At 38.4% G+C, this 27,677-nt stretch overlaps 1 protein-coding gene across 1 annotated transcript; it reads right to left on the bottom strand.

Moving 5' to 3' along the window:
* Window positions 1–82: 82 nt before the first annotated feature.
* Window positions 83–24,586, bottom strand: baiap2l1 (BAI1 associated protein 2 like 1). The gene is made up of 14 exons (XM_004080209.4): window positions 24,348–24,586; window positions 23,642–23,717; window positions 23,463–23,549; window positions 16,471–16,532; window positions 15,009–15,080; window positions 14,785–14,919; window positions 11,002–11,154; window positions 10,782–10,925; window positions 10,303–10,414; window positions 9,367–9,580; window positions 7,286–7,345; window positions 7,034–7,190; window positions 1,332–1,372; window positions 83–1,232 (listed from the first exon to the last, which is right to left on the bottom strand). The coding sequence occupies exons 1-14, from the start codon at window positions 24,396–24,398 to the stop codon at window positions 1,160–1,162; spliced, it is 1,437 nt and encodes a 478-aa protein (XP_004080257.1). The 5' UTR covers window positions 24,399–24,586; the 3' UTR covers window positions 83–1,159.
* Window positions 24,587–27,677: the final 3,091 nt, after the last annotated feature.

Below are 27,677 nucleotides of genomic sequence, written 5' to 3'. Positions count from 1 at the left end.
ACGTGTTTTCTTCTCTCTTTTTTTCTTTTTAAAGGTATTTTTATGTTTCTTTTATGATTGATGCTTCAAACACAAACTCATATTGACTTTATATAGACTTTATTGTGTTTTGACTGGCAGGTAAACACAGTGGCAAGGCGCTTTAGCAACATCAGCACGACGGCTTACATTAATTTGTGTGATCAACAAGCAGTTTGATTAATCAGCTTTATCATATAGGAAAACATTGCAAAAAAAAGCATTTTCATACTGCTAGCCACATTATTCGCAAACACATGTCTACCGATAAACTGCAATTGATGCCTTAATTTGTTTTTTGCACAAAAAACGCAATGAAAAAGTGAAAAGCGTAATAACTTCCTTACAATAAAAGGTCATTTTTACCAATAAGTGAATACTCAATCTCGGTGTTGTGTATGGCTCAAGGTGGGGTGAAGAGCTTTGTCCATAAAAACTTCCTCAATATAAATAGTTCTTATCTACAACCCTTTCCAACAACACACTCTCCCTTCATTTTAACCACCTTCGTGTATCACAATGTCTTTTAAAATATACAAAAAAGAACAAAATAAACTGAACGTTGTTTTCTTTTTACAATTCCCTTCATGATTTTTTTTTTTTACCATAAAACTTTCTTTTATTTGCAAATAAATAAGAATCATGAGCCCAAAGCTACTTGAATGTTCTGTTCCTGTGCTTGACTTTTAGAAAGCTGTTAAGCTCATGCACATTGTGTGTGCACATTGTGTTTATTCACAATGCGCATGACGTGAACATTTGACAACCAAATGATGCACTTGTGCAAGGCAAAATATTTTTTTCTTCCTTTTACTGCTGGTTGTTGGCTGACAGGAACGCTTTGGCATGGCGTTATCTTTTTCCATCTTTTTATTGTGGTCCAAAAGTCCAAAACGTCATTCTGGAGTGACTTTTATAACACAAACCTGGCAACTGTCAACAAACTTTTTGTTTTTTACTTAAAGCTTCTCACTGTTTCTACATAAGATTGAGCAACATTTTGTTTTAAGGGGGTAATGGCAATTCTTTGAATGAAAGACTAACAATCAGGTGTTGATTCTGAGGAGGTTTTCAGAGCATAGCTCAGAGTTTCAGTCCTCCGAAGGCCCAAAAGCGGTGAAAGATCCTCCCCGGCTCTGCTTCAGATGGCTGGAGCTGATCTGTCATTGGTGACAGTCGGCCTCAGCTTGACTGTGGCGAATGGATTCCCTTCTCTGCAAGAAGAAAGTGGGAAAAAATGTTCAAACCTAAGAGCAATCAGCAGATTATTATCAGAAAACTGGACTTCTTCAGAGGCGGGTCACATTTCTTACCCGAGAAAAGTGACTTTTGCGGTTCCGTTCGTCATAGAAACCTGTTAAGTACAAGAAAACAAATCCTTTATGATGGAATGACGACAAATCCTTCAACAAAATACTAATAAAGCGAGGTTGCCGGACTCGTTCTGGAAGATTGCTCATTGACAGTTGGGCCCCTCCCTCTCTGCCTCCCGAGCTCTGCAGCTGAGCTTTAGCATGACATTTTTTACCCTCAAACCACAAACCTGGCATCTGGAGAATCTAGACAAGCTAGAACCAGAGCTGTACCGTTCTCTGTCGCTGTTGCTGCGAGGACACCGTATGGACGACAAAGTGAAGGAAATGTAGAAAAAAAAAATCTATGGGGCCTGAAGTGGGTTTTATAAACTCTGAAAATATGGTTTGTGGAAAGGCTTGTTCATCCTGAAAGTATGTCAAAGCAACTTTTTACTTTGCTCCTCAGTAGTTTTTATTTCAGACAACATTAAATGCACTTGAGGTTTAAGAGGAAGGGATTCCAATATGGCTAAAATGCCTTTTGATGCTTTGAATACACCATAGAAAGCAAATAGTTTCATGAAAAAGTAAAACCTTTCCCACAATTTCAGGCAAAAATAGAGAAAAAAACAAAATATCTCTCTCCACTAGAGGGCAGACAACGCCAGGACCTGAACTGACATGACCTCAAACCAGAATGCAGCTTTTTTCATACCTGAACACATGTGCACTTAAAATATCAACCAATCTCAAGCAAAACAATTCATTTACACAATTGATTCAACAGTTAAAACGCTTGAAACACCAGTTTTGTATAATTAATTCCAGTTTATGGTCAGAATAAAAACAACCAGATATGAGAAACATTTCATCTGGACATTTTTTTCTTACTTTAACTCCATATTTTTGTTAAGATTGTCACATACTACTACATATTTGTGTAGTAAATGCTATACTATGTCTCATCTTAAAATATATTTCATATTTCACATAATAAGGGTTTATTTGGCCAGTTAAAAGTACACATTTTAAACCCAAACTTTGGGTTTCTGACGTTATTTCCCAAATTTAAACTCAACTGTTTTTTAACCTACAGCTTTTTAGTCACATTTTAGGTACAGAAATGGTTCTCTCCTTTCGTCAAAACATTTTTTTTGTCTGAAAAAAATGTGACTGATTTCTATCCATTCAAATAAAAGGGTGATGCTGACCTTAAAGATAGTAAACTAATAAAAACAGGTCATTTTTCTAAAAGAAAAAAAAGAGCCCAAATTTAGGAGACTGTGAGGGTGAGAGATAAAACATAAAGTAATGTTCCTCTTAGGAGTTTCTGCTTTGGTGAAATCCTGAGGCAGCAGATACACAGAGGTCAGTGCAGACAGCAGGGGAAGCATGGAGGATGATGAAGGAGTGAAGAGGCCGTTTCTGTCGGCTTGGCTAATAATTCAACAGACTGCACCAAAAAAATTCTCTCTGCACCTTTTTGATCCTCTACAGGATGAAATTCTAAAATACTTTTAATAAATCTGTCAAAAAGAAATTCGAAAATATTTTTTAACAGTAAATTATTAGAGCAACTTTTGTTGATAGATGATTTGAAAACGCTTCAGGCCCAACAGTCAAGAAATCTGAAATTTACATTTAAGATGAAATTGTCATATCTTGTATTTACGACACATGCAATAGTGGATTATAGGGTGACATTTATAAATCACAACTTCAAAACAAAACCTTAAAAGGGTTTTAAAGTAAGAATGTATAAAAAGTGAGGATCTGGTTTTAGTAAAAAAATTAAAAAATTAAATAAAAATTAACTCAAAGCCCCCATGAGTTAATGTTAGGAGTCTATATGAGGTACAAGCAACCCAAACACCATTGCAAAGGTTTTAAGCAGCATTTAAGAAGCAATTAAAGACTAGTTTAACTTATATTCATCAAAAAATAACAAACTAATAACTAATTTGTTGATTTAAGTAATAGTTTTGTACACTGGCATTAGTCTGGGAGTTCCACAGGGTTCACTGCTTGGCCTGATAGCATTTTCTATAAGAAGCTCAGACTATTTGGCCATTTTTAAGTAAATTTTGTTCTATACCTTTATGAATTTCTAATGGAGAAATTTTCTGCCGTAAATAAAGTTTCACGCATTCTGGAATACAGACGCAGACTTTGAGCCATTTCGTCATCAACGCCTGTCTTCCGAAAACTAAACTATACTCTTTTGATCAAATCTATGGTAAATAAACTGTTGTGATTTGCTAGCAGGACTAACCTGAACTGACATCTTTGGTGAAATTGTTCTGTATCGGCTTCAACATTCTTTCAAACTAAAAAAGGGAGTGTCCCTTCACGGTTTTCAGAGTGAAAGCATATCTCTTCCATCTGATAAAACATAATTAGCCTGACTGGGAGTTCAGGCTTTGTGAGAACTTCGTATAGGACAGCTGTGCCTTTCGTGACATACTATGGTCTAAAAGGAAGTGATGACTAAAGCGTTCCAGACAATAGCTTCTTTTTAAACAGAAACTTGGAGATTTCCTGGTATTTCTTGAATCACCTTAAGACACAAGAACTACTCCTTACTATTATTTCTGGCTCTGAGACAGCTCCAATGAATCGGATATCTTTATAGAAGATTGCAGATTGGTGCGACACTCAAGACATTTGAATGAGAAACAAACTCCCAGCTCTGTTTTGTATTCAGAAAATACAAAGCTGCAGAGAAATTAGAGCCTTGAATAGGAAAAAAAAAAAAAAAAACTACAAATGAAAAAAGATTTTAGAGCCGGACTTCTCCTAAAAGAATGCTTGTAAAATGTCTTCTGGGGAAAAAAAAAAAGTCATTGGTGTTTTTTGGGAAGAGATCAGTTCATGTTAGGGATGAGGCCCGACGAGGTATTCATTGTCAGAAATTATACCACAGTCTAGGTGAATCCTCGATTCTGATTGGCTGCTGGGTGTGGATTAAAGTGATCATGGACAGTGACAATGCACACCTCAAAAACAAGTTCCGGTCACATGGCCCAAATGTTCAATATCACTGCGCTGGCTTCTTTAAAACAAACTTTTGTTTCATCAACTGGACAAAAACAAGCAGTAAGAGGGGAATTTTCTTTGTGAACTTTATTTAACCTATAGTGATCATCAGCATATCGCTTTTCTGTGCCGCTGCAGTCGAGGCCGTTACCATGACAAAGCATTGCACTTTGTATAAAATAAATTGCTTTTTGTGTAAAAGCGATTTAAACCAAAAAAAAATTTTTTAAAAAGTAATAACATTCGATTAAATATGTATTTCTTTTGTAAGTGACCACGGCGTAAGCGGGATAATGCCCGACGAGGTGTCTATTATCCGAGATGAATCAACTTCACGCGTCATCTTCTTATTACTTGAATCTAGTTATTTTTAACGTTTAAACAGATAGACAGAACATTCAGGCTATGTGGCGGGAACTTCTTTTTTAGGTGTCCATTATCCCATTTTAATGGACACCCTGCAGCCGATCAGAAGGTAGTGTTCACCCACACCGTGGTATAAAAAGGGTTAATGCATCTTTTTAGCTGACTAAGTTTTCCGGCAGAAACTCCAGCTCTGCATAGGAGGTCATGTGTGGGATTAGATGTCTCACGGGTCACAGATAACTCAGATGTATCTGTAATAAATGAAGAACGCTGGAGACACCTTCACCCAACAGATGATAACAGTGTGTGCATCTCCTTCAATCTCTCATTTTAACGTTGAGGACATTCACACACGTGTGTCTCATGGATTCCGTGTCTCTTGAGCTAATTAGTTGGTTTTCTTAATTAACAATTAATATAACTAGTACCCTGTTTATTTGCAGCTGGATCCTGTATTTCTTCCCTTAAATGTTAGAAACTCCAGCCCCAGGCACGAGCCAGGGCCCCCCAAGGGAGACCCACCCTTGGTCATGGTTTTGATATTTGAATTTTACTAAACAACAAGAAATAATTTGAGAAAAAAAGAATTATTTTATTTTCTTATAAGCAAGTAACGACGATGAACCGTTCAGACTAAGCCTAGTGAAACACAACACGCGTGTTTGACACTTTCCATGTAAACATGCTGGTGTGCAGCAGGGATGCAACCATTCACTTTCCCACAATGCAGTTCAATAGTGCAGCATGCAGTCAGGTTTTAAACTGAGATTTTGCTGTGTCCCTCCAGAAAACCAGTTGGTCTTGGTTTCTAATGAACTTTCATTTCTTAGTTTGTTGCTTTCACAGCTTCTTTGTCTGAGTTGTGGTGCCATGGTTTCTATTTTATACTTTCATTTTGTTCTATTTTATTTTAAATTGAAGCTGGTGGGACCTTCTGACTCATCAGAGACACTAGTAAACCAGCTGTTTCAAATTAGTTTATCTGATAATCCCAGTCTCCACTTCCCTTTCACTGATAAGAATCATTTTATTTTATTTTATTTGTAGACTGTAAGAGTCTACTTTATGGGAGCCAGTTTAGCTCGTGCTGGTTTGCGGCGCCTTCCGTCCGTGAAACCAGGATTCGACTCCGGGCTGCTCCCTGTTCCCTTCTCTACCCCTGTGCCGGTTCCAAGCCCGGTTTGAGAAGGTTGCGTCAGGAAGGGCATCCGGCGTAAAACATTGCCAAATTTACCATGCGACTTGTTTGCTGTGGCGACCCCTGATGGGAGAAGCCGAAAGTGGAAGAAGAAGAGTCTACTTTATAATTTCATTTGGATTCTTCAAGAACGAAAAAGGGTGTGAGGCTCTTTTCAACCAGGACGTCAATATAAACCCTCCCAAAAATGCTTGATATGGTGTAAGGGTTTATGAATTTGCTTTCTGGTGGTCAAGAACAACTATTCTGGCCTCCCAAGATACTGAAGAAAATGAATTAATGAAAATACAAATAACCTATTAACTACAAAAAGGTCAATTAAAAAAGGAAGAGACAGGAGCACAAATCACCGTAGCAGTAGCGCAAAAAAATGAAACATATTTCAACTCTATTTCATCTTCCATAAAAATTTACCTCATGGTTGCTAAAAAAAATCTGCCCACAAAAATGCCATAGCAGAAAGAGCAGCTTCTTTTACCCACAACTCTCAAGGCAGAACTTCAGCAAACATGAATCCAGAATTATTTACTACAAATAGATTAAACTCAAAATTGTTTTTATGTCGTCAAACCCTATAACCATTCATATCATTTTTGATCCACACATTTCTATGACCCCCATGGTCTGAACTTTCCAAAAACCATTGGATACAACTCGCTCCATGTTTTCTACCCTGTAGTTCATCATTAATCCACTGGGGGCAGTAGAATGGCTTTTCCTACTCATTCCAAAATGGCTGCTTCCGTTCTCAGAAACCCTTTTGGAGGAAAAAGTTTAGCGGATTTTTAAAACTTTATGGTTATTTATTTTTTTCAAATGTATTCATATCGTGGGGGAAAAGGAAAGTCTTTATTATACAGTTACACCATTTTAAAATGTGTGAATCCAATTTGAGACAGTGGGTAAATCAGGTGATTCTTTTTTTTATTTTGCATCTCAAGTTAACATTGTTGTGAACAAAACAAATCACCAACACGTCATAGTACTATCTATATCGCATAAAAACTGTGATACATCCTTTTTTTGTGGGGATTTCATCAAGGGGTTTATAAAAACATCTCAATTTTTTGATGGCTTTACAGAGTTAAAGGAAATAAAAATGTGGTACAGTTATACTGACTTTGTTGTTCGATGGGGGGTTCATGGGGACCACCGGGCTGAAGGGGACGTCGTCGCTGTAGTCTGGCGGAGGCAGCAGCACAGCGTCATATACATCGTCGTCCTCCTCCTCTGGCAGACTGCATTCGCTCAGACTCCGCACCGGCGTGCTCAGATTGCTGATGAGATGAAAAGCCCCAACTTGAAAAAAAACAAAACAAAAAAAGATGCCACAAACCCCCTGATGGATGCAGTCCCTGCGATGGTTCCTCACCTGTTAGATGTTAGCTGCTCCTGGTAGGGTCTGCAGTAAGATGATGGAAACCACCCTCGACTGATAAGAGAAACAGGAAAAATTAAGTCAAAGACAAAAAAACAGGGACACGGAAAATGCAAAAACTGAAAGCTGTTTATTTGATTAAGGGTATAAGAAGAAATGTAGACATGTAGTTACTGAATTAAAAAGTCTTGCAGACATAAATCTTCCTGAATGAGGAAGACAGAAACATTGAGAACGTGTTTCCAAGTCACCTATCAAGAAAAAGGTTGCCTATCATCACATAAGTTCAATAGATTTGTTGCTAGGAAACAGAAAGTGCTGCGATTTATTCAAGCATGTTCCATCTCCTGGCTGCATTAACGCCACTGCGACACAAAGAGGGACGCCGACGGTAAAAAGAAAAGGCAAGTTTATGTCGGGGTTCTTAAGGAACCCCAATAAGATTTCCATTTGTGCTGATTATACAGTACATCATGTCCTCTACGACATACTCTGCTTTTAGGGATGATGCATTAACTCAAAAAATAGAATAAGACTCTGTAAAAACTAGAACTGCCACTTGAGTTATGCGAACAACGCCTGTGCACATTCCTCCTTCAACCAAGGAGTGTTTCCTCCTTGTGGGTGTGTCACAAACCTTTAAGAAAGGGAATGAATTTTGAGTCTATCTAAAGTAGATACGGTCTAATCTCTGTAAAAGTCACAACCTTTGGTAAACAAATTTTGATTATACTCCAAAATAGTGGTGTTTCACTGTCCAAGCAGGGAAACACTCAGACTGATAGAAGAAGGTGGATTGTTTTCCTTTCAGAGACTATTTTTAATAGTTTAAACCAACAATGTCAATATATTCAACCCTAAAAGCTTCATCCAGTGTCAACATTTGACATTATATAATCTAGACGGGAATTCTTTCAAGCATACTTTGAATTACTTGTGCTTTACTGATAACTGGCTGTTTTTCTCATGCATTAGATGATTTATTTTTCTCATGAAAATGCCTGCGAACACTTTCTAACTAGAGTTTGACTCAATGATTGTAGGGCAACCAAACACCTGCAAACTTTGATTGCTGCTCCACCATGCTTCATAGTACATTGGGTTTTGTCATCCTGCCTAAAAGACTGAATGTTGGAACCAATCTGGTGGTTTTAATACATTTTTTATCTTTTCTAAAATGTAGATTTATTTCCAAAATGCAGAGGTAAATGTTTACATTTGAAACAGAAACATGATGCAAAATAAAGTAAAATAAAATAATGCTACTTTTGATTGTTAATAAAAAAATTTTTACTCAGATACTTTACAGGCTCATTGACAGCAAATAAGAACTGGACTGAGTAAGTGTGATGTCATCCATAGAAAATGGTTTACTTTTAGCTCCAACCAAATAAAGTCCATTCAGTCGCCATTTATTTCCCAATATGGATGCCGCCGTGTTGGAACCAGTGAACAGTGATTGGTCCGAATCGTCTGAGTCAAGGTTTCTATGGCAATGACTATGGCCAATCTGAGTGAGGTTGTTGGAAGTCCACACCCCTACCACTTGAAAGCGTGCTTGGGAGAATCTGTCAATCAAACGTTTCGAACGTAGGATGTGGGGGGTCAGAGGGCTCCACCTGCTTTTATTGAGGCATCTGATTGATCAGTTTATAGCTTAAATAACTTGCCCTACAGAATAAATTTCATTAAAAAAATAGGGATTTGCAAGAAAATGTAAAACAAAAGGCATCAGAGTGAGAAAGTATCAACTGTTTATTTCTCAATAGAAAACTTTGGGATTTTGGCTTCTTGGAGCCAGCAGTCACTTCCTACTCTGAATGCCATGGAGGGATGGATCACTCTGTCTGGTACCCCAATTTCCCCACTGGGGTGCTCATAAAGGACTTCTCATACTTGTATTTTCATTCTAATTGGCTAAACACACCTGATCCAGGTAATCAGCAGCAGTTTCAGCTGCTGGCTCTAAAAATCACAGCGGGGTGTCAGCTTTTGAGGCCCGTAGTCTCACACCTTTACAGGTACAGAATAGGTTTTGTTCTGTCAGTACTTGAGTATTAAATGTTCAAACTTACTGCTGAGTCCTCTCCAGCTCTCCGTACAGCCAGCCGTCCTGCTCGTCGTGCATGAGCAAAGATATTATTTCTCCTTGGTCAAAGCTGAGCAGCGTGTCGCTGTTTCCCGCTGTGTGGGGAAAGATGGTTCTGACTCTGACTTTTTGGCTAACACTGAGTCCAGATGACTGGGATGTGGACCTGGACAAAGAGCCCTCACCAATGCTACCCAGATCTGAAAGCAAAGAAAGTGCGCAGACATAAAATTCCAAATCTCGGACAACAACAACAATAATAATAATAACATATTTAATTAGAAAAGCATGTTTTTCTAAACTCAAGGACACTTTACAGGTAAAAGACAGTAAAACAAGAATTTAAAATTGAATTATTCAGGTATGGTGGAGGCAAAGCTAGGTACTATAATATTTCGAACGGATGAGGTCTGAGTTGTGATTTGAAAGTGGATGAACACTCTTTGTTCGTTATATCAGGTGGGAAAAGGTTATAAAGTTTAGGGGCATAGCATGCCACACCATCCCGAGGCAATCTTGATTCTTTATTCTAGAGAGAATTGATTTTTCCCCAACGAGAAGAACTTCAGTTTTATTGGTGTTAAGTTTCGGGAAAACCAAGATCTAAGTTCTGTCAGACATAATGTGAGGGAAGTAGGTGGAAGAGTGAAGTTGGGATGGGTTGACAGATAGAGCAGGGTGTCATCAGCATATCAGTGGAATTGCATATTAAATTCTCTTAAAAAATTGCCAAGAGGAAGAAGGAAGATGATGAAGAGGAGTGGGCCTAGGATGCAGCCTTGAGGTACACCAGAAGTGACTGTGGAAGGTTGGGACTGCAAGGAGTTGAGTTAGATGAACCGAGTGCTGCAACATTTGAACCAGTTGACTCATGGATACAGTCATGCATGTAAAGAAGAGTATTTCTGGACAGGCGACGTACCTGAGTTGAGGTCTGAGGAGGACATGCGCTGCGGGTAAAACATGTTGGCCAGTGGACTGACGTGAGCCTTCAAAGGCGGCGCTGGGGGAGGTGACATGGGCCTCACATGATTCTGAGGAGAAGTGGTGAACAACAAGAGGTGAAACAACAAAACTAATTGGGCCTACAAATGTTATCGACTTGGTTCTGACAACTTTTTAAGGATCTTATCAGATTAAAATGGAGGTAATCTTGAATCATAAATGAATGCTGCTAAAGCAACTCTGGACTTTAACATAGAACATCTCATACGGGATTTATCTTTGCATACAATCAGATTGTGATGCAACTAAAATAAACTGCCTCCACAAAAAGGAGTAACAACATTTTAGCATGTTTCACTGTCATAAAAACACCTTCTATGTAAAGGAATATGACTGTTTGGAAGAATAGCAAAAATGTGTACTTCCCAAAAGTACAGTATAGTGATAAAAACTCACCCTTGTGGGGTGGTCAGCCTTGGGTGTTTGCTCCGGAATAACAGAAAGCCCGTTTATCATTGTTGCCAGACCTTCTGGTACTTTGTTGATGTCGGTGCATTTCTCCTGCCACCTCGGAATGTTTTCTGATAGAACCTCCTTGGCCTGTAAATCAGAAAAAGGGTTGAAGTCCATGCATGAGGTGAGCCGTAGCTCTGTCAGAAGCCTGCCCTCTGCTTACTTTGTCGTGGAAGTTGCCAATCTGGTAGGAAAACACGCAGTGCTTGTCTGCAAGGAAACAGAAACGTCTCTTCTCTTCCAGTAGGGCCTCTCGACAACCATCTGCAATGAACTTCTGCATTTCCATTTGTCGGGATGAAATGGTCTCCAAATACTGAAGACAAGTAAAAACAAAAGCAAAGACGCCACAGAATTAAACTAAGAAGGATCAAATTTAAGCAGGTTGAAAGTCTCGCCCACAACTCAGAGGCAAAATTCTGATGAACTCTTGCCGCTCTGCAGAAACTACATCCTACAAAACGACAGAGTTTGGCAAAAAAACAGTATAATCATAACTAAAAAAGCACTGGGAATGCTTTGAAAATGGATCAAAAGATGATCACAGTGTGAGTTAAGAACCATAATTAGGAGGATTAACCTTTTAAAGATTAAAAAGATTGATTCGCACCATGATTGGAGACTGATAAATTAACAATAAAACCCCATTACAAGTTATTTTTGCTAAAGGTAGATTTCGGATGCTTTTCATTATTGTCAAAAACAGTAAAGTTACAAAAATGTGATGTTTGATGCCTTCAATTTAGTCCAAACATTTACACTTTACCTCTTTTTTAAATGTAATCTGTTCTTTCTTTCCTAAGATCACCTGATTTAGTTAATGTCTGCTTGTTGCTTCAATCTTTTAAGTCCATAAAACCACCTCGCTGACCTCTGATTTTAATGTCTTCTGCTGCTGCAAACATGTGATTTAATCTGGTTCATAATCTCAATCCTCTATCTGTTTAGGTGTTTGAACCATCCAGACATTAAGACACAGTTGAGCCTTGTAATCAGAGTCCGGGCTTAACTGTCTTTGGGCCTCCATCTGCTCTTCGATCAATCTCATCCATACTGGAGATCAAATCAGCCAACGGGGCCCCAGAATGGAATTAGAACTGTCTCCATGTGCAGATGGGTGGATGAACCTGCCATAATGAGCAGCAAACTCCTGAAAGTTACATCTAAACATCCCTTCGCTCTCTCCTCCCTCAACAACCCAGTCTCCCCTGTTTGCTACAGGTCGTCATGGTGATGGAAAAATCAACCCGTCTCTGAGGGTTTCATGAAAGACCATCTCCAACTGGCAGCTCTAATTTTCTTAGAAGCTATTTAAGGCCCTTCGCTTCCCACTTTCCCTGCAAACAATTGGCCAGGCTGCCGGCGACAGGTGGGAGAGGAGGCAGACGGGACTGAGATCATTACTGGCAGCTTACACAAACCCTGACACACGATTATCACAGAGCAGGTAGTTTTCAGCCCACAGGTGCTATTGTAATCAAATAATGCAAAACCCAAGCTTGCAGACGGAGGGTCCCCACAGGTTCCAGCCAAACTTGAAGAAAAAAGCTCAGGCTATTAGGCTCCATCCAGAAAAACAAACCACTTTGTCTGGGTACAATAAAATACTTACAAGAAAAATATTTTAAGTTCCAATCAATCATTGTTTGATGTATTTTTAAAAGCGTTCCCAGTGGGCTTTTTTTTATTAGGATTGTGCTGTTTTTAGCCAAAACCAAAAAAACTATGACGTTACAGGACATAGTTTCTGCAAAGCGACAGTAGTTTATTAGAAATTCCCCTCTGAGTTTGGGCAAGAACGCTGGTAAGAAGCAACCCCACCCCCTCTTCCCCTCCTCATTGCTGAGAGCTCCCTGTTCCCACGCCCACCTGCTAGTTTACAGCCCATCACAACCCCAACCTAACATTGATGGTGCAACAAAAGTGGCGAACAATATTGGAGGCCTGCCGTTGTAGGTTCCACAAGCTTTTTCAGATGTAAATACGATCTTTTTCCAACTGTGTTTTTTGGTCTGCTCCTGATTCACAGTGATTTGAATAAAAAAATAATAAGGAATGCACAGCTCAATTTTCTTGCCCTCCATCATCAGAAAAATGCCACAAAAACATGTTAAAAAGACCAAAAATACAATTATCATCAAATTGGGTCTTTAAGAGAATATTTAGGAGTTTTCTGTGAAAAAATCAATACATTTTTTATGGTTTATTTACAGAATTAATGAAAATCTACCAACACAAAAAAAGCTTTACTCATTGTCCATCATCAGGGCGATGCAAAGAAACCTTTTAAGAATTAAAGAAGCCGTTTCTATCAGTCAACTGCATTAATTTCACCAATTTAAATAAATAAATGTGTCTTAAAGGACCAGAGAATCTAAAAAGTACATAAGAAACGACCAAAGAAATCTTTCAAGGAAGAACAAGTATGGATAGAACTTGAAAGTTGTGTTTGCATGCTTTAGTGTAACAAGTGTGTCGTTGTGAGAGCACATGTTTTGTCAGTAAATCAGCTTTGCATGTCATGTGTGTGAAAGCACAGAGTTATCTTCGCAAAGTCTGCTGCATTGTGGGAATTTCTGTACATGTTTTTGCATGTATTTAAACAGTTTCAGGACAAACTAATATACAATGCAAAGTTTCCCTTTCAGTTCTGAATAAATACGCAACTATAGATGAATATTTGTTATTAATGAGTGAGACTGCAACTTCATTTGTTGAATTAAAGAGAAACTAAGATTAGAAAATTAAAGAAACAGGAATGAAAGTAGCATAGAAGTATGAAACATTAGTAATTTAAGGATAAATGGTCATAAAATTAGCACAAAAAAAAGGATCTTTGTGCTAGAATCTAGACAGAAGCCAATTATGAGAAACAATGTTACAGTTACTTAGGTATATTTTACTATAGGTATAATATAGGTATGTGTATACTACAAAGTAGATAAATACTTTATTTTCATCGTCATGTGTACAACGAATTTTAAAAAGTGCTCTTTGGTCAGTGTATAAATAATTTAAAAAACTGAATTTATAGCTAGGGTTATTGTTTCATTAAATAGCAACCATTATAACTACCGGTAATACATAAAATGCATCACATAGCCAATTTAAAATGTATTTTTAGGACTGCGGTATAATTCTGTCATTTTTAAGGCGGGATTTCACCTTATTCAATTCCCAATTCCAGAGCATCATATAAGGATTTTAATAGAGAATCTCCATGAACGGAATTGAGAAAAACTGAACTTTGGTGTCAGAAAAGCTGAATCAAAGTGTTGTCATCTCAAACATCCACTTCCTGTTTCCTCAGAGTGTACCAGCTGTGCTTAGATCAGCCTTGCAATCAGATAAGACCATAACCAACAGATAAGATAATAACAAAGAAGATCTGTGATTACAAGAAATGGAAAAAAAAAAGATTTGAGGCGTCTGTTGATCAAAATCTGAGCAAATAAAGGTTTTTTCTCATAGATAATCTGCTGCACAAATCGCGTTCGGTGTGAACGCAGCGTTACGTTAGCGGTGCAACAAAAATGGCGAGCAATATCGGAGTTATCCAGGAAAACAAAGACATTTATGGATCTACTTGTCTGCAAGTGGATGATCGGAATGGAGCAGAGCTGGGCTTGTGGCCACGCCCATCTTATTTTCTACGTCACAGATATGATCTTTCTCCAACTGCATGTTTTCGTTTGCTCCTGATTCACATCAGATATTAATCAATTCTTTTATTCAAAGTAAAATCAACATCAATACCCCAACGCTAACCTCGTGTAGTTTCCAAGTGTCTGTCATCAGCGTTATGTCAAAACTCAACCAGGACATTTAGGCCTCATAAAAAGCCTGGTGGCATTCTGATGGTGTGAGATGACGTCTCATGTGTTAAAAGGCACCAGAGCCTTCAGCAGCTCTGTGTTTTAGGAGCTCCGCCCCCACCGCGACTCACCTCATTCTCCTTATGGTCGTACTTGGAGGAGTGCTTGGACTGGGTCTTCCTCCTCAGCTTCTTCAGTTCGGTCTGAGAGCGGTCCAGGGAGTCCTGCTTCAGTTTGTGCTCCGTCTGGTAGCGCTTGAAGGTGGCCTGTCGACGAGCGCAAAGAGGTTCCAGACGTTTATTGACACTGTTTGAAGCCGGGGAGTGGAGCCATGAAACACGGAGGGAAAACTCACCGTCATGTACTTCGTGTCGGCCTCCGTTTTCTTCTCCAGTTCTGAAAGAACCTCTTTATGGAACCGCTTGAACTGCAGACAGAAAACAAAAGTTTTCAGCAACTCTTTCTGCTTCTAACACAACATTACTGTTAAGTCAGCTAAAGTAGAGGGGGATCCTAGCCAAGGATAATGTAATTTGTTTTTGAAAGGTTGAATTCCACTCATCAATGCCTGCTTATCAGCTCGTTAAGGTTAAACATTTACAACTGTCACCTTGTGCAGATAAATAACACTCAGACGATGAAAAGCCTGTTCTGAGCATGCTCCTGCATGTTATGAGCTTAAATTCCACTGCGAGATGTTTCACCTCAAAACAAAAATATCATGACATCATTTTTAATCTTGAGAAACGCTTTTTAAATCACTTCTCGCAATGATGCCAAGCTAAAATGGTAGAAATTACCTCAAAAAAGTAACTTTTTGCTTGTTCTGAAAGACATTTGATGAGTAGAAGTTGTTGGTGAAGCAGATCAATGTTTGATCAGGATTTTTTGTTGGTGTTTTTGTATCCTAACCACACAAAAAATAAAAAATGTTAATGTATTTTCACCTTCTAAAACATATATGCTTAAAAAAATCTAAACTGAAATTGTCATTTTTACTGCCAAATACAAGGAAAAGATGATGTAGCTGCTGGAAAAATGTGAATAAATTAACAAAACATGATCAAATTGCAGTGATATGATAATTTTCTTTTTTGAAATACCTTAAACCTGCATCTAAAACTTAACAACGTCCCAATGTTTTGCAGGGTTGCTTTTAAATTGTTATATTTGGAGCACATAAGTATACTAATGATGAAAAACACCATCATGAAACCCCATTTCAATAAAATCAAGTTTTTGGTGTTATAACATGTTCTTGTGGCATTTTTCTGATGATGGAGGACATATATTAAGAAGAATTCAGCTTAAAGTTGCATTTCAGATTATGTTTTTTCTTAAATCATTGTAAATCTGGAGCAGTCAAAAAAAAATGAGTTTGAAAAAGAGCTTTGTAGAGATGTAGAAAAACACGACTTCCCTCCTCTGCCTTGCAATGGCGAGGGGAAGAGGGGACGGGGTTGCTCCCCGCCAACACTCCCCCCCACAACTCAGAAGTGAATTTCTAATAAATTACTGTTGCTCTAAAGAAACTGTGTCCTAGAAAACGACACAAGTTTTTGATTTTAGCATAAGACGTCCTAATCCTAATTAAACGACCACTGAGAAAATTTCTTAAAAAAAATAGATTAAAAGACGATCGAAGTGGGACTTAAAGCTGCAACAGCCACAGGAGATCAATCTGAAATGTGTCTTTTTCTTCATAAAAGATCATTTTCTTTTAAAATAAGTCAAATGAAAAAAAAAATTTTGTGCTGTAACATTAATATCATTTATTTTTAAGCACTTGTTTAAAGTTTTTCAGCCAGAATACTTACGTTCTCATCAAGTTCATTGTGGATCATCAAATGGGCTTCAGCAATTTCCATAAGAACAACCCCTAGAAGAAATGAATGAATCAATCAATAATGGGCATGCAAAAACTGAACTTGCAATCACATTTTAATTCTTTGTGGTCAATTTTAATGGTTACATTAAAAACCAGGAAATATAATGTTTTGTAAAATAAAAGTGACACAGCTTTTATATGCCTCAGTAACAGTCTCACAAAAGTAACAAAACTCAAAAGACTAAAAACAGCCAGAATTATTTTCTAAAATGCAGCAACAAACCATTTAATAGCAGCTAAAATGTATAAATAAACCATAGTTAAATTGACTTTTTTAATCCTCACTTACTACAGACTTTTAAATTGTTACTGTTTCTTTCAGATTTTTCCACATTGTGTTAATCTGTTGGGTGTTTTGGAGGATTCATGTGCATCTGCATGAGTTTGTAGGAAAAAAAAAACATCTGTCTGGAACAGAAATCCTGAACAGAGAAGCACAAAATCCAGCTGCAGCTTAACTCTCTATGAGTTTGAACATATGTGAACCAAACCTTAACCATCTGAATTGAATTTTTAGAATTATCTTATTGTTTTGAATTTGTTTTGGTACCATTAAAGATGTAATTGAGAGGTCCTGACTTGTAAACATTGCACAATAATGCATAAATGCATGCAGGGAGTACAAAATAAAAGCTTTACTTCCTGCATTAACATTGTTTTTGTATGCTTTTTTTTACAATCCATACTTCCAGATGCTTATCTGCATAGACTATTTGAACAGATAAGTAATGAAACGGTGCGGTATTGTGTGGCGACACGCAGAACAGTCCACATTGACAGACGGGCTGCAGCGCAGACGTGAAACAAAGGGAGCGATTCGCCACTGTAAACAGCCATGGCTGCCCGCCTGCAGCAGAGCAGCTTCTGACCGCATCTCCACTACAATAGAGTTCCATCCAGAGAGGAGGTTTACTGCAGGACACAACGTTCTGCTGGAGCGTACCACGCCGTTTATTGGAAAAGGGCAGCAGATGCATGCATTTCTGGCGCGTGTGTCAGCACACCCAACACCTGACATTCCACTGCTGGGCCTTTCGGCACAAACTACATGTAACCTCGATGGGGAGGTGGCACCCGGTTATGACAACATTTGCCCTCTGAAGGTCACCAGAACGTACTGGTAAATGCTGCCTTTGTGTTTGGATGATGGGGGCGGGGGGTGGATGATGAGCTGCATCAGCAACAGACTGCACGGAGTGCAATGGGGGGGGGGGGCAGCTGAGAAAACTCAGGAGGGGGCTACAAAGAAGCTATTGTGCGCTTGAAGGTTTCACCTTTGAGGTGAACAAGGTGTGAAAACCCACCTGAGAGAAGGGGGGGGGGTCGAAGGCTACAGAAAGTCATCACAAGTTTTACAAATATCTGACTTTGTGAAGGTTTGATAAAAGAATGTTTTAAAAAAGTGTTTTTTGTTTCCTAAAACAGTGATCCCCAACCCCCGGGCTACTGACAGAGAATCAAAAAACATTAGCTACATTTTCTCCGATTTATTTCTAATCTGATTCCGAAGGGCGTTTTACTTTGGCGCCGGCCGCGAAACCAACAAAAACCAAAGGGAATTGGAAAGTTTCTATTTGCAGAAAAAAGTCAGTGAGGAGGCAGAACTTCGCCTTTAAAATAACAGAAATCTGCATTTTACAAACTGAAACCAGGACCATGGGTGCAGAGCAACCCCGCTCCCGTTCCCCTCTCCCATTGCTTAGAGCTCAGAGCAGGGAACTTGAGGTCTGTCCAGCGTATTTTCTACGTCACAATTATTGTCTTTTTTTTTTAACCTGCATTTTTTCATCTGCTCCTGATTCACAAAAAAGAAACCTTAAATTTCTATATATTTTACAAGAAAAATGTTACAAGAACATGTTAATTACCCAGAGTGGGTCTTTAAAAACTTATTTCTTGAAGTTATTAAAAAAAAAGGACAACAACATAAAAAACACAGGTCAAAAAAAATACTGATATTAGAGAAAAGATATGAATTCAGAGCAACATTTTGGGATTATTAGTGAAAAGACTGTTAACCCACTAGTATACAAAATAACTAGAAGCTCTGGTACTTCTTTGCAGTACCTCCAGGTGAATATTACTTATTCCTAAACTGTGTATATAATTTAATGTTTAGAAAATAGTAATATTTTAATGAAAGTAAGTGAGTTTATAAAGGTTAACTTCTGCTTTGAAAGAGGTTTTTGTGGTGCTGTTATGATCACTCTTGTCACACTCCACTCCCTTTTATGGTCTCTACCGGGAGACCTTGATCTTCTCCACTACACCTGGAGCCTCCCCAGGAGGAGCTCTTAACAGAAGATAAAAGACGCTTAAAGCTCAATAAAACCCAACGCAGTCGAAAGCGCTGCTCCCGTTTGCTCAGTCGCAGAAATGTAATGTATCCGTTCCACAGTCGTGACCTTAAGACACCTGAAGACAAAAACTAAAGTCCTCAGCTGTTTCAATTATTTTATAACCTATTTAGAAGCAGGTGTGACAACAATAAAATATATTACAGCTTTAATTTAAAGATCTCTTCTTTCTTTGTAGGTCCGCTTGGTTTTATTTGTTTCTACTGATGTCGGTTTTGATTGATGTGCATTTGAATTCATCTTTTTTGAGAATAGAGCTTTAACCCTCAACTACTTTCTTGGGTCTTTACATGTTACCTAAAAATGTATCCGAACATGGATGAAGAGCAGCTCACGCCCAACGCCTTCCTGCTCTGAGATGAATACAACAGACAATCATCTCGACTTCCACAGCAGGAGGAGAAGGAGGAGACCATAGATGCTGGGAGACACGGCAAACAGGGAGAATAAACAAAGCAGTATTTAAGTAAAGAAACGACGCAGGAGTACACTGACCAGAGAACAAGTTCAAAGGTTTGTTATGATAGGAGAGGAGGAAACGATGGGGAGAGACGCCTGAACCTGCAAGAAACTGTGCCAACAGGACACCTATCGGGGTCAATTAGGGGGATTTTTGGTCCGAGCTCGGTAAAATAAAAGATTTAAAATAAAAAGATTTAAAACTGAATTGATCCATCCCATATGCATCCATCCACATCCAACCATCCATTATATAAGCATCCATTCACATCCAACCATCCCATATTCATCCATTGAGTTTAGTTTCAGTTTAGTTTATTTCAAACACAAATGAAAAATCAACACAGTGGTGGGTTGGAGTGGGTTGCGTGATTGAATGAAATATCTCACACTAGTTGTTTTGAAGGCATAAGTGTGCATGTGTGAACACTATCTGTATCGTGTACATGTTGACATGTGGACATTTTTCATCTAAGAAGAAGCTTAGTGACTTCTTTTAGGTTTTTTTGAATACATGTAAACTTTTGGTTTGTTTTAAACCTTCATCCAATCCATTCCACAAATCCACACCACAATTTGATAGAAACGTTTTCTTTTTTGTTGTTGGAATGCACTGCTTTTTGAAATTCAGTTGTTTGTAACTCCCGTCTCTGTCTTTGAACATTTGCTGTAAGTTTATTGGAAGTAAGTTGTATCTGGCTTTATACATGATGAGAGCCATTTTCAGTTTCACTAGTTCCCATAGTTTCAATAAACCCGACTTTAAAAATAGAGTAGTTGTATGGGTCCCATAATCCACTCCATGGACAATTCGGACAGCTTTTTTTTGTAAGATATGTAAACACTGTAGCTTTGTTTTATAAGTATTTCCCCAATTTCCCCATTCACATATAACATTCTTTCCATCCGTATCCATCCATCGATCCATCCACATCCAACCATCTGCCCATCCCATATACATCCCGGCATCCCTCCCACATCCATCCAACTATCTATCACCTTTCAATCCATCCATCCACCCACCCATCGCATATCCATCCATCAATCCATTCCATACCCATCTATCCATCCAATGTACATGCAACCATTCATCCAATCCAACCATCCATCCATCCATCCATCCCTTAACCATCTATCCATCCATGTATTCATCTATTAATCCCATATTCATCCATCCATCCATCCATCCGTCCATCCATCCCTCCCAAATCAATCCATCCCATAAACATCTATCAATCTATCCAAACCATATGATTGGTTTTGAGATGGACATTTGATTTAAAAAAAAGATTTAATCAACTTTATAAAGTATATTGGAAGAGAGGTTTAATTTGCCTTGATTAGCATAATAAAGCTTTTTAAATCGCATATCTAATTTCTTATCACAAATGATCTGCTCTTTGTCGTTTTGTTATCTTTAGATGTCATTTCATTGACTGAACGTTTGCTTTTTTTACTGAAGGGAAACTGAGCGTTGCATTGCCTTTCCTGCCAGTAAATAACGTTTTATTTTTTTGCCTGAGCTAAGGCACACTGTAACTCCTCAACACATCATTGATTTGGGTTTTCCTGCTAAAAGTTTTTCTGGCTAATGCACTCCTGGAAAAAAGAAGCAGGGCCAAAGTAAAGGCCTCAGGTAGCTTCCTGCACACAGCCAGTCTTTCAGCTCCACAGCATGCATGAGGAAAGAATGAAAAAAAAACTGTCACTGGGGAGAATTAGACATTAAAGCACCTGAAATGTCATTGTTGGAGTTGAAAACATGATTCTGCTCTGAGAGTTTAAAAAAACAGTTTTTTAAGAAATTGGAATCAGGGGCCCCAGATGTGAGACGGTCCTCTTGTTGAACCTGTTTGCTATTTTCCCGCCGTGCCGCCTCTCAGAATTTGCACCTTCGTGTCATCTGTTCATGGCAGACGAGCAATCACAATACAGTCTTGAATTCAAGACCCAACACGTCCTCTGGAGACTGTTGGATATTGCAACAGCTTATATGATCAAATAAAATGACAAATAAAATGCTGTGCATAAACGATGCATGCAGTGGGAAATCAAAACCAGGAGTCAGAGCATGTTTGTTTCTAAGTTCACAGCAAAAATGTTACGTTTAACGCTTTAGTTTGCAGTAGCTGACAAAAATAGCAACAGTTTTACACTTTTTTTTCTTTAATATTACATTAAATGTTCAAGGAAACCTTTCCTCTGTTTGTAAAAGCAGCTTAAACACCAAATGTTATTTATCTAAGCCATGAAGCCCTGCTTTTGTTCACTGATGGGTGTGGCTGAAGAAAATGATTGTCCTTTTGGATTAGCTCGGTATGGAAAGTCTTTTATTTCATTGTGTTTGGGTGATAAACAGAATAAAGACAGTACAATACTCTAAGTAAACTGAAGAATATAAAACAGAAATCTCCAATAACTGCATAAAAAAAGCATTTATATCCTTTTAGAGTCATCTTGACAAAGAGGTTTGACTAAAATCCTGTCTTTGATTTTTAATTTGTTCAAATATGTTGAACAAAATTGTGTTTTTTACGAAAACACCTGAAGCTTTGAAAATAAAGACCACTTCTTTCATCTAAACTGCTGTGAACAAGAAAAATCAGCCTCCCAGCCACCGAACGATAATAGACAGGCGTTTAATCATAGCGACACGTCATTCCTGTCCTCAAAAAGCACAGAACCTGCTTTAAATTTCAGCGCAGAATGAGTGGAGATGACTCACGGCTTCAAAACAACCTGTTCTTGCTAAACAGCAGCCTTAGAGGACAGGAAGTGGCAGATCCACGCCACAATAATGGTCATATTTGTGTTGCCTTCAGGTTTGTGTTTTTTCCAGATGCTTGCTTCGGACATTTGCTTTTGCAAGGCAAATAGCAGCGTGTGGATGTGGGAGACAAAACTAGCCCGTCATGTCGGACAGCTTCCACGCTGCAAATTATTTTACCAGGTGGATTTTACTTCTCTTTACCTTCCAAGCTTTTCTTAAAATCAGCACAGCCGAGGATTTTTTATCAACAGGATCTAGAAATATTATTGTTCAATTGAGTCCAAATCCTTTTGTTCTAAACTATTGACAATAGAAAGCTTGATTTAAGACTAATTTGTGTATGCATCTCGCAAAAATCACACACAATTTCCTAAGATTTACGTACTAATTGCGTCTAAACTACGTAAAATACATGTAAACTGTGTTTTCTCAACCGACCAAAAATTTTAAATGGCTCAAAACGGAATAAAGAACCTCGACGGACATGTGCGCACATCGACAAATGATGAAAACAAGAAACATTTATGAATTATGCCCAAACCTTTTACATGTAAAATGGGCAAAATGTACATAGTGACTGTGTGACACCGCCTTTAAACTGACGTACATTGTCACTATTTTGGAAACAAAAATGTGGCTTTGTGCTCTAAAAATAAGCTCTAGATTCAGATTTGTGAGGATTTATTGAGACAGACCCATTTGTATCTCATTTTGTTCAACTTTTGTTCATAAACTAAATATTTATCACACTAGATTTTTGGTCAATGTAATCAAAATGAACTACAATAATGTTCATAAAAACTCCCAAAAACTATAAATTATTTGCTTAGAACTAGCAAAAACGTCTTATTATTGGCTGTCAAACATTTAATTTTAAATAATTCTATCCAGCAGTTAACTTTTTTAGCTTCTTTTTCCCTTTTGGAACTTTTTTATTTTCTAGATTTTAGTATCTTATTATAAGATTTCTTGTTACGCACAATTTTTTAGTGATTTTCTTCCTCAGATGAGTGTTTTTTTCCCTCTATTCTGATCATTTCATGGTGATGCTTGCTATCTGCCTTTGAAAGAATTCAAACCTTGTGCACAGATCAGTGAATTTTTCCAAAGTTTGTTGTGTAATCATAAAGATATGAGGATTAGTCAAAGGAATCCAGGTTTAATCTAACCAAACATTTCGCCAGATCCTCAAGGAGTCACCTCACTGCTGCACAGACAACAGGATTAGAGGGCATGGAAGGAATGCCACACTATTCACCGTGGTTCCTTCAGGACACTGACTGAGGTATTAATCTAAGACTTCCTACAGATCTTCTGCAAACACTGGAAACTCACCGAGCTCTCTGGAGGCTGGAGAGACGATGGCGACTTCTCCCAGCCTCGAAACGGCGTCAAAATACGCCCGTCCGGCGAGAGTCATGGCTGCGAGGAGAAAGAAAAAGAGGAGGCAAGTCAAACCATCGAAGGGTCGCACTCATGTACTTTCAAAAATATAACGTCTGTTTGTTTTTTACCTGCAACCGATTTCTCATAGGTCTTTCCCAGGTTGACCAGGTTCCTCAGACCTGGGTTGAACTGCTCCATCACATTCTGGGATGAACAACAAATACCATTTTTTGTGGTTAACTTAGTCATAGGGGTGGAGAACACATGAAGGAGTGGGGGGGGGGGACCTGCTATTGCTCTGTAAGTATCAGCACGTGAGAACAATAAAACAACTCTTAATGTTTAACTTCTCAAATATGCAGCACTGCTTCCCCTTAGGAAAAACTGCAGCTATTCATTTAAAGGCCTCTATTGCATGGCACACCCTCAATGAGACGATGGTGGGAGGGGGGGAAGGGGGGGTGGAAACAAACTGTTTCTTCCAGCTTTAGGGACTTTTTGGTTCACTGCTTTCACATAAATGTGAATTTAAATGGTTTAAAGATACCAAAAAATAGCCTCCTACTGATAACATGGCAAAGAAAATCCCTTATTCTTGCTTATAAGTGACGTGGATCAGCTCAGCCATCACCTGTGACGTATGCATATTGCAGGTAATAAATGACAAAACGGCATGTGAATTGCTTTGGCTGCTTTTCCTTGTAAAACGCAGCACCTGAGCTGTCTGAAATATTTAAATATAAATAGATTCACAAATAAAACTCCAATTTTCAGTAGAAATATAGTTGATTCAAAATCATAATTCATTGAAACTTATCTATAGAGATGACTCACCTTATATGCACTTTCTGTGATCTTGTTCACACCTTCAGGAATCCGAGACATGATGGCAGCTTGTTGTTGTTTTTATAGACAGATGTTAGAAAAAAAAATTACAAACAAACAAGCGTAAAAGTCAAAAATCCTGCGGTTTCCGGAGAATCCGGAGGGACGCGGCTCAGCTTCGTGTCTGCACTTTGGCTCCGTGCATGCGCACAGACACGCTCAGCGGCGGCGGACGCTCTGGCTGAGAGCTGGCGGTGCGTTCAGGGACCACAGGAGGAGGGCGGGACGGCATGGGGTGGTGACGTCACGAGGCTCATTAACCAACATTTAAAATAAAAAATAAATACTAATCAGCGGACGTTGTGAAAAGGGACAAAGAATAAGAGTCATATTTACAACTAGCATGAGATTTTATTTTTTTTAAAGTTACCATTTCTGTTTAAACTTAATACCCAATCTACCCGACAGAGGGCGCTTTAACACAATTTCCACACAGAAATGCCACTAAATTAAAAAAATGTCATTAATTGATGTGATTTTTCAGTGCAATAATGGAACATCAACTGCAAATTAATGAAAGCAATAAAAACTTGCATCTTTCCCTTTGATTCTATGTTAAATACTGTATGAATTTTGCTGTACAAATATCATTCATGGATTAAAAGCTCAATAACACACACAGGGCTTTCAGGGAGTCTTTCTAATTCCTGATTGCAATGCACTGGCCTTTTTTTTAAACTATTAATTGATCATGTGTTTTTAATTTGTGCTTTTATCCCTTTTTGGCAACCTTGAGCTCCAACAAGGTTTCCTAAAAACACGAAATGTTTTATTTTTATTAAAGAAATGCTAAGGAAAGATCTGGAATTGGAAAAAGTGGTGAGCATCACAACGAAAGGCAGGTAAACAGGTGCATGAAATCAGGGTAGTTGGACCACCGGGGGGAGGAGCTGAGTCTGTCCATCCATCCCTCTTCTTTACCGGGGTCATGGGGTCGCCGGAGCCCAACCCAGCTCCAGCTGGGCGAAGGTGGGGTACAGTCACAGGGTCACAATCACACACTCATACACACTCACATGCACACTTTATGTGGTGGAGACAAACAGCTTAAATGAAAACCAAAAATAAATAGTAAATAACCGTCATTTGCAAACAAGCATAAGACATTTTCTCTCAGGGGATTTGTAAGATCGAATCAACCTCTTTATCCATAATTATGGTGGTTTCAGGAGCTGTAAAGACAGTTGGAATTTGTTATTAATCACTAACTTTATTTTATTTTACAAAGAAAGCTGCTCCAAAACCAAACATTTGTCTTTGAAGAGGTCATTTGCTCCCATGTGCTCTATGCCACCGTAAAGATGCTACGATACTATGGTTTCAGTTCGTTTCATTAAATCATCCAGAATTTAGCATAAAACGCAATTTATTTACAGCCTGAAGGAACTGCAAAGACTTTGAAGATGTCACATGATTTCAACACAACCCAGGAGATTTAAGCTCTTTATTCAGTAGAAGAAAAGAATTTGGCGACCCACACTTCTTCTTTAATGCTTTTTTTTTAAGCAGAACTGAGTGACATTTTCTAAACATAAAAACAAACTTCCCAGCTAAAATACAACTGTGTTCCTGGAATTATTTATTTTCTACTTGTTGTTTGGAATTTTACAGTGATTTCACTCTAAGATCTAAAATTTGTGTTTTTTTATTTACTCCCTTATTGCATTATTTATTTCTAATGAAATTTAAAAAATAGTTATACACACACACACATATATATATATAAAAAAAAAAAAAAACTTGCCCCTTTCACCCTTTCGTGGGTGGTTTCTCCTCCAAGCTCGGGTCCTCTACCAGAGGCCTGGGAGCTTGAGGGTCCTGCAGTATCTTAGCTGTTCCTAGCACTGCGCTTTTCTGGACTGAGAGGTCTGAGGTCTTTCCAGGTATCTGTTGTAGCCACTCCTCCAGCTTGGGGGTTACTGCCCCGAGTGCTCCAATTACCACAGGCACCACTGTCACCTTAATTTTCCAGGCTTTCTCCAGTTCTTCTCTGAGTCCCTGGTATTTCTCCAGTTTCTCATGTTCCTTCTTCCTGATGTTCCCGTCGCTTGGCACTGCCACATCCACCACAACGGCTTTCCTCTGTTCTTTATCCACCACTACAATGTCTGGTTGGTTCGCCATTACCATCCTATCAGTCTGGATCTGGAAGTCCCACAGGATTTTTGCCCTCTCATTCTCTACCACCTTCAGGGGTGTTTCCCATTTTGACCTTGGGGTTTCCAGTCCATATTCTGCACACATGTTCCTGTATATTATTCCAGCCACTTGATTGTGGCGCTCCATGTATGCTTTACCTGCCAGCATGGCAGGTAAAGCATACATATATATATATATATATGTATGCTTTACCTGCCAGCATGGCAGGTAAAGCATACATATATATATATATATATATATATATATATATATATATATATATATATATATATATATATATATATATATATATATATATATATATATATATATACATATATATATATATACATTATTTATACATTATTTAGCAGGTCAGGATTAAATGATACTCTTGCAATTTACGGTATTAAGGGGATAAAAGTCTAATTTTTTTTTTTACTGTAGCAATCTCTCCCTCAACTTAGTGGCCTAGAGGAAGAGTGTCTACCCTAAGACTTTAAGGCTGAGGGTTCAAATCCATGGTCAAGTCATACCAAGACACTCAGGGTGGTGTCCACTGCTCCCTGCTCTCCCAGCGGTGGGTCAAAATGCAGAAAATACATTTTTGCACACTCAGGCTTGAGACGAATGATGGGACTTTCTGAAATGTGCGCAGCTTTGGAAGAGGAAGAAAGTCACAAAAAGTCTTTTATCACACTTCACAGGAAAAAACAGCAGAGTGAGAAATGACTCAGCATTACTTAGTGATTTGTAAGCCTCTAAAAAATTCACAATACATGTTTTGACTAAAAGAAACGGCAAAGAAGAGAAGTTTTCATGAAGACATGTTTGAAAGAAGTACTTTGGTTTTGATTAAATTTTTGAATCTATATCAAATTTTACTGAAGGAATAAAAAATATGCAGGTAACTTGAGGTTTTGAAAATAAACTGAGTAGAATTTACATAAAATAAAACTATATTCGATAATAAAAGACCAGCTGACCCTTTTTTGTGTGTGGTTGTGATTCTCTCCACCTAACCTTTTCCGTTTATCTGCAGATAAACTGAAGGAAACGATGAAACCGTCCATGTCTGATGTGGTGTCATACCCCGCAGAGGAATGTGACCCCGGCTCAAAAAGCTGGCTGTTGTTTGTG

The sequence above is a fragment of the Oryzias latipes genome, chromosome 19 (assembly GCF_002234675.1).
Source record: "Oryzias latipes chromosome 19, ASM223467v1".
Classification (NCBI taxonomy): domain Eukaryota; kingdom Metazoa; phylum Chordata; class Actinopteri; order Beloniformes; family Adrianichthyidae; genus Oryzias; species Oryzias latipes.
This window is presented reverse-complemented; position numbering and strand designations above follow the sequence as displayed.

Bases quoted from the DNA above. Each gene is read 5' to 3' on its own strand.
- baiap2l1 (XM_004080209.4), bottom strand. From the start codon at position 24,398: ATGTCTCGGATTCCTGAAGGTGTGAACAAGATCACAGAAAGTGCATAT. The intron at 11,155-14,784 runs GTGAGTCGCGGT...ACTTGTCTTCAG, and splicing joins ACGACCATAAGGAGAATGAG to TATTTGGAGACCATTTCATC. The intron at 9,581-10,302 runs GTACGTCGCCTG...CTTTGCTTTCAG, and splicing joins CTCCTCAGACCTCAACTCAG to ATCTGGGTAGCATTGGTGAG.